Here is an 8,012-nt window from a genome sequence, read left to right as displayed (position 1 = left end):
TCAGGGTTGATTTCCTCTAGGAGTGACTGGTTTGATCTCTTTGCTGTCCAGGGGACTCTCAAGAGTCTTCTCCAGTACCACAATTCAAAAGTATCAATTCTTGGGCTCCTCAGCCTTCTTCTTTCTTCTTTGTGGTTTAACTCTTACATCTGTACATGAATACTGGAAGAACCACACCTTTGACTATATGTATCTTTGTCATCAAAGTGATGGCTCTGCTCTTTAGTCTACTGTCTAAGTTTGTCATAGCTTTTCTTCCAAGGAGCAAGCATATTTTAATTTTGTGGCTTCAGTCACCATCCACAGTGGAACAAATTATACCTTCTATTGTCATAATAAACATACATAAATTTTTTGAAATCTTGAAGTGCCATTCTTTCAGGTCCTGAATTGAGCAATATGATAAGCAGAATAAATGTAGAAATTGAAGAAATTTAAAGTATTACCACATATCTTGGAAAGATGGCTGTATCACCAGTGGCATGATTTTTTTTCCTTTCCTGTCTCCTTTACTTCCTTCTTTTCCACTTCCTTTCTTCCTTCTTTCTTTCCTCCTCCCCTCCTTCTCATCCTTCTTCCATTTTTTCTTTTCACTTTTATTGAGGTGTAATTGATGTATAGTAACCTCACATATTTAAAGAGTATAATTTAATGTTTTGATATATGTATAGGTTTTCATCAATGCCATTTAAAACGTTGAGGAAAGTCATTTGTATTACTAGTTTGCTGAGAATTTTTGTCAGGATCAGATGTTGAATATTATCAAATGTTTTTTCTGCATCTATTCAGATGATCACATGGTTTTTCTTTTTTTAGTTTGTCCGTATGATGAAATACATTGATTGACTTTCAGGTCAGATAAGGCACATTCAGATTGGTATAGACATAGACTACTTTGACTGATTTTCAACTGTTTAACTGCATTCTTGGGATAAGCCCCATCTGATTGTATTTTCATTTATATATCAATTATTGGATTCTGTTTGCTAAAACTGCTTTGAATTTTTGCATCAGTGTTTATAAGGGATATTAATATGTAGTTTTTTTGGACAAATTATACATCTGTGTAACAATCACTTAGATCAAGATGTAGAGTGTTTCCTGCTGCTAAATCGCTTCAGTCGTGTCCGACTCTGTGCGACCCCATAGATGGCAGCCCACCAGGCTCTGCCGTCACTGGGACTCCCCAGGCGAGAACACTGAAGTGGGTTTATATCACCCTAAAAAATTCCTTCATGTTCCCACCTTGTCAAAATCTCCAAAGCAAATCACTGCTCTGCTTTCCATTATCTTAGCTTAGTCTTTTGACTACCTGGAAGTTCATATAATTAGAATCATATGGTATCCATGCTTTTGTTTTTGACTTCCCATGCAACAGAAAGTTTTTGAGGTCCATCCATATTGTTGCACGGATCAATAGATTGTTCGTTTTCATTGATGAATGGAACTACATTTGGTGACTTATCACATTTTATCTATTTTTTCATTCTAGATTTTTCATTGTTTTTGGTTTTGGGCTATAATGAACAAAACCTCTGTGAGACTTCTCTCATACAAATCTTTTTTATGGACATTTGTTTTCATTTCTCTGAGGAAAATGCACAGTAGTGTAAATACTCAATCATAGAGGATATGTGCTTAATTTTATTAAAAAGATAGCCAAACACTTTCCCAGAATAATTAAATCACTCTACATTTTGCAAGGAACATATGAGGGTGCCTGTTGCTCTCCATCTTTACTAATATTTGGTATTTTATGTTTTAACTTAGATATTTTAATGATTGAAGATGAAAATAATGAGCACCTTTTCATGTGTTTTTTGCCTTGCATACATCTTACTTTGTGAAAAGTCTGGTTTTAGCTTTTCGCCCACTCTTCACTCAGTTGTTTGCCTTTTCATTATTGGTACACATTCTTGATATATTCTGGATACAAATTTTTATATATATTGATTCATGGTTTTAATGATTCGTGGGGTTGCAAACAGTCAGACACAACTGAGTGAATTAACTGATTGTTTTATTGAATTTCAGTTAGATGTGGACAACTGAAAAGAAGGAGAAAAGACGATTTGAAGTGTCAAACATAAGATATTTTGAAAATTAAGTTTTACCTAAATTTACCTTTATGTAATCAGGATCATATTTGGCCTTTATAGTACATATTTCCAAATTCCATCCCTGGAGGTTTTTATTGGGTTGGTAGAAATGTTTAAATAAGTTAAAATTTTTCACTTTAAGAATTATTTATTTTTATTAACTGAGTAAAAGAAGTAACCATAAAACTAGTCACTGTCATCTTACTTTCTAGACACAAGTCTCCTGAGTGCACCCTTTACATCCTTATTTCTCAGTGTATAGATGACAGGGTTCAACATGGGAGTCACCAAGTTGTAGAAGAGAGTAAGGAATTTCCCTTGGTCCTGAGATGAATTATTTCCTGGTTGCATATACATATAGATAATATTCCCATAAAACAAGGAGACTACAGTGAGATGGGACCCACACGTGTTGAAAGCCTTCCTCCTTCCAGCCGCCGACTTCATCCTCAGCACCGCAAGGGCAATGTAGCTGTAAGAGATGAGGATGAGCGACAGGGGCACCAGAACGATGATCACTGACAGGATGAAAACAGTGCTCTCTACAGCCACTGTATCCACACAAGCAATTTTTATCAGAGCCGGCATCTCACATAGGAAATGTTTCACCCTGCATCTCCCACATCGTGGCAGTTTCATAGTCACTGGAGACATAACCAGGGAGTTGAGAAGTCCAACTCCCCAGGCCACAGACACCAACTTCCAACAGAGCTGAGGGTGCATGAGGACAGAGTAGTGCAGGGGCTTGCAGATTGCAGTGAAGCGGTCATAAGCCATGACAGCCAAAAGAACACATTCTGTGCCACCCAGTCCCAGGAACATGAAGAGCTGGATGGCACAACCCACATAACTGACGGTCTTGTCTGGGCTGCCTAAGTTGAAAAGCAGCTGAGGGATAGAACTGGTGGTAAAGCAGAGATCCAGGAAGGACAAATTAGTGAGGAAGAAGTACATGGGTGTGTGAAGGCTGGGGTCTAAGCGGGAAACCAGGATAATGACAGCATTGCCCACCAGAGTCACAAGGTAGAAGATGAGGACAAACACGAAGAGGATCTGCTCTAGCTTGGGTCTGTCTGAGAAACCCAACAAGATGAAGCCTTCCTGGCAACTCTGGTTGGTCATGACAGAGGATAATCAGTACACATCTGCAGGGAAGCAAATAGCAACACATTTTATTCTTCATGAAGCAGGCTAAGGAATTCACAGAGAGAGGTGGGTCATATCAAATAATTATGTAAAATAATTACTTAAAATTTCAATATTCCATGTAGATATAGATTATGTATTTTAGGAATACTATCTTTTGTTTATTCTCTTTCTTGTGGATCCCCTCAGTTACAATTATTGTGGAATATTAGGAAAACACAGATATACATGAAGGATAGGAAAAGATTACCCACATCCCAGAAACAACCACACTGCAATATTGATTTATTTCTTTTCATTCTTTTGAGTATATGTAATTTATGGCATATATAAATTTATGGCATATTTCTGCCCTTATGGCAGAAAATGAAGAGGAACTAAAAAGCCTATTGATGAAAGTGAAAGAGGAGAGTGAAAAAGTTGGCTTAAAGCTCAACATTCAGAAAACGAAGATCATTGCATCTGGTCCCATCACTTCATAGCAAATAGATGGGGAAACAGTGGAAACAGTGTCAGACTTTATCTTTTTGGGCTCCAAAATCACTGCAGATGGTGATTGCAGCCATGAAATTAAAAGACACTTGCTCCTTGGAAGGAAAGTTATGACCAGTCTAGACAGCATATTAAAAAGCAGAGACATTACTTTGCCAACAAAAGTCCGTCTAGTCAAGGCTATGGTTTTTCCAGTGGTCATGTATGGATGTGAGAGTTGGACTGTGAAGAAAGCTGAGTGCTGAAGAATTGATGCTTTTGAACTGTGGTGTTGGAGAAGACTCTTGAGAGTCCCTTGGACTGCAAGGCGATCCAACCAGTCCATCCTAAAGGACGTCAGTCCTGGGTGTTCACTGGAAGGACTGATGCTGAAGCTGAAACTCCAATACTTTGGCCACCTCATGCGAAGAGTTGACACACTGGAAAAGACCCTGATGCTGGGAGGGATTAGGGGCAGGAGGAGAAGGGGATGACAGAGGATGAGATGGCTGGATGGCATCACTGACTCGATGGACATGAGTTTGAGTAAACTCTGGGAGTTGGTGATGGACAGGGAGGCCTGGCGTGCTGAGATTCATTGGGTTGCAAAGAGTCGGACACGACTGATCAAATGAAGTGAACTGAACTGAATTTAACAAGATATAAATAATAGTGTATTTATAAATTTTATATTTTACATTTCCTTTCATAATTTTACATTGTGAAAATTTGCTTTGGTTTTAAAGTTCTGCAAAAATAATCATTAACGTCTGTATAATCTTCCTGTAGCTGTGTCATCGTTTCTCCAATCATTGCTCTATAGTTAATTGTTAACAGTATTTCCAATATTTTAAAGGTCTTGATAGAGAGATTATAGAAGTACCTGTTTTACTGAACTCTAAAAGCAGCTTGTTTTTCCTTAAATCTTTGGCAGTTGTTTGGTGTGCATGTGTTCATGCTTAGCCATGTCTGATTCTTTGTGACCCCATGGACTGTAGCCGGCCAGGTGCTCCTCTGTCCATGGAATTTTCCAGGCAAGAATACTGGAGTGGATTGCCATTTCCTTCTCCAGAGGACCTTCCTGACCCAGGTGCTCTCTTGCATTGGCAGGTGGATTCTTTTAGTTTGGTCCCTGCCCGCACCGCCTAATCTCATATTGTTTAAACTGGGTGATATTAGCTATGAAGTTGATTAATTTTTGATGCTTATTAGCCTTCTGAATTTGGGAAAATGTTTGTCATTGAGCTAGTATGTCACATATCATAGAAAATTTTATCACTAAAACTTGAAAGTGATGGTTTACTTGACAATGAAAATAGGCGTACAAGTTGTTCTTTTTTTTTTTTTAACTCATTGGAGTTTAAGACACACCCTTTCAATTTTTATTCAAAAATTTAATCCATAACAACACATAAATTATTTTGTAAGTGATGGGACTCTTATTTCTAATACTTTATTTTGGAATTCTTATTTTCTCTATTTACAAATATATTCTCTTGTATTTCATAAAAGTTCAGTTTTATGAGATTATGTAGTTTTCAACGAATACTGTATTTTAAAATTTTCTTTCTTTTATGAATGAAGTGCATAATTATATTTTTAACTGGATATAACTGTGAGGCAGACTTATAGTTCTTTAGTTACATAAATTGTAAGATAGTTATCATTTTATATCAATAGAGACATATGTATAAAATGATATAAAGATTATAAATGATATAAAATAGAATGATATGATTTCATTTATATCATTTAGAAAATTATACATAAATTTTAATTCTATCATGTTGCTTTAAAAAATATGCTTTTTTATCCACAAGAAAAGACTAATTGTCAAATTTAAAAAAGCCAGATAAATCACTTTTTCATGTTTAAAACCTATGGATCAATTCAAAAGGCATAAGCATGTGTTTTATAAAAACTTTTCAAGAAAAATCTCAAAATACTTTCAATTCTTCCTAGAGCCAAAAATTCCTTTGATTGCAGTAGTAATTAAAGAAGTAAAAGTTTTAGGTTTATTTGAATGTGTCAGAAACACTTCCAAAATCAGAGAGTTTAAAATGCTCAAAGGTGGTTTTATGATCTGACATATAACAGGACATTTCTCAGCACCTTAAATTAATAAATTAATAAAGACATTTCCTGTACTCTATGTCCAGAATATGGTGTTTGAGTCAAAAGACTGTCTCAATACTCTGTGTGTTGAGCTATGAAATAATTTTATTGCCTAAAGGTTGATGTGAAATTACAGCTTTCAGTGCCACCTCTCCCTCAGGTGCTTAAAGAGTTTATGACTCTACCAGATACCACTTCAAATTATTACTGTAACTAGTTGCTACTATAACTAGTGATGTTCTCTGGCCAAACAAGTATAAAACAAGATCCGGGAAGGATAAGAAAGAGTGAAGGAATCACATCTCCATCTCCACTTCTACACCACTATCTCATACACATTGATCTTTTACACACTATTACACGTTTGTGAAATACATTGTGCATCATAAACCATGTTAGATGTTTGTTATTATGATTACAAACAGAAAAATCAGGTCTATGTTACACATGATTAAGAAGAGAATCTTTCCCATGCTATTTTGGGTATAAATAATAGCATAGCAGTGTTATTACTAAACAGTTTTAGTCAGTTTAAATTAATTAAAGCTGTAGAGATGGCCTAAGAAGAAAACTTAAAAAAATATTAAAAATTTATTTGCCTATTTATTTATGGATACATTGCATCTTTGTTGCTGTGTGTGGGCTTTCTCCAGTTGTGGTGAGTGGGGGCTACTCTCTAGTTGGGTTGCTTGGGCTTGCCATTGCAGTAGCTTCTCTTGTTGTGGAACCTGAGCTCTAGGCACTAGGGCTTTAGTAGTTGTGGCACAAGGGCTTAGTGGTCCCACAGAATGTGGAATCCTTCTGGACCAGGGATCAAACCTATGCCCCCTGTATTGCAAGGCAGATTGTCAACCACTGGACTGCCAGAGAAGTCTCCTGAGAACAAAACTTTTGGCTGAAAGTTATAGTCCAAGTGATTTTAAGAGACTTCTACTAATACATAGATTGATACAGCCTCAGATCAGGAAGGAGAAGGCAATGGCACCCCACTCCAGTACTCTTGCCTGGGAAAATCCCATGATGGAGAAGTCTGGTAGGCTGCAGTCCATGGGGTCACTATGAGTTGGGCTTTCAGTTTTCACTTTCATGCACTGGAGAAGGAAATGGCAACCCACTCCAGTGTTCTTGCCTGGAGAATCCCAGGGACAGAGGAGCCTGGTGGACTGCCCTCTACGGGGTCGCATAGAGTCCTACACGACTGAAGCGACTTAGCAGCAGCAGTAGCAGATCAGGAAGTTCAGATTATGATCTTTGGAATAAGAATTACTGAAAATATTTATATTGATAAATACATATTCAGCAAATATTTACTGAACCCTTGTTTGCCAAACACTGTACTGTATGTCAGAGATAAAAGATTACGTGGTGGATTCATGTCAATGTATGGCAAAACCAATACAGTATTGTAAAGTAAAATAAAGTAAAAAAAAAAAAAGATTACTAAAATAGATAGCAATTTACTTCACTGATTTACAGTCTAGTGGGAAAACACTCACACAATTAAATATATAATGATTATCAGTGATACTAAGCCCTTACACTAGCACTGTGCTATTTTCTTGGGCTGCTTGATTAAATACTAATATCTGAATTTGAAGGATTTAGGCATTAAGTAACTTAACAAGGGTACACAGCTAGGAAGTTGTGGATGTGGAATTCAGATTCAGGTTTGTTTGACTCTCAAACCAAGTTTCTAAACACCATGGGACTAAAACCGAAAGATAATGTATTTACTCAATTCCCAAATATCACCTGTTGGGTGCAGTTAAGATGGATTGAGTGCTCTGAGTCCTTTAATCATGATTTAGTCCCAATCAAAGAAAAATGTCAAAGTCTATTCAAGATAAATCAAGTTAGGGAAATGTCACCAAAAACTCAGTCTTCTCAAACAAATTTTTAAAGCGTAGTTATGAATTAGCTCAAAGTTTGCTGGATTTTAAATAGAAAAGTAATCAATTCAAATATAATGTTATATATGGTGGTGGCAGTTCAGTTGCTAAGATGTGTGAGACTCTTGAGACCCCACGGACTGTAGCCCATCAGGCTCCTCTGTCCGTGGAATTTTCCAGGTAAGAATACTGGAGTGGGTTGCTATTTCCTCCTTCAAAGAATCTTGCTGACCCAGGGATCGAACTTGTGTCAGGGCTGAGCCATCAGGGAAGCCCAGTGTTATTTATAGAT

At 36.9% G+C, this 8,012-nt stretch overlaps 1 protein-coding gene across 1 annotated transcript; it reads right to left on the bottom strand.

The window, feature by feature from the left end:
• Nucleotides 1-2,300: 2,300 nt before the first annotated feature.
• Nucleotides 2,301-3,236, bottom strand: LOC128055079 (olfactory receptor 2W3-like). Its single transcript, XM_052647453.1, has one exon. The coding sequence runs from the start codon at nucleotides 3,219-3,221 to the stop codon at nucleotides 2,301-2,303; it is 921 nt and encodes a 306-aa protein (XP_052503413.1). The 5' UTR covers nucleotides 3,222-3,236.
• Between the last annotated feature and the right edge of the window lie 4,776 nt (nucleotides 3,237-8,012).

Source organism: Budorcas taxicolor, chromosome 11, assembly GCF_023091745.1.
Source record: "Budorcas taxicolor isolate Tak-1 chromosome 11, Takin1.1, whole genome shotgun sequence".
Lineage (NCBI taxonomy): Eukaryota > Metazoa > Chordata > Mammalia > Artiodactyla > Bovidae > Budorcas > Budorcas taxicolor.
This window is presented reverse-complemented; position numbering and strand designations above follow the sequence as displayed.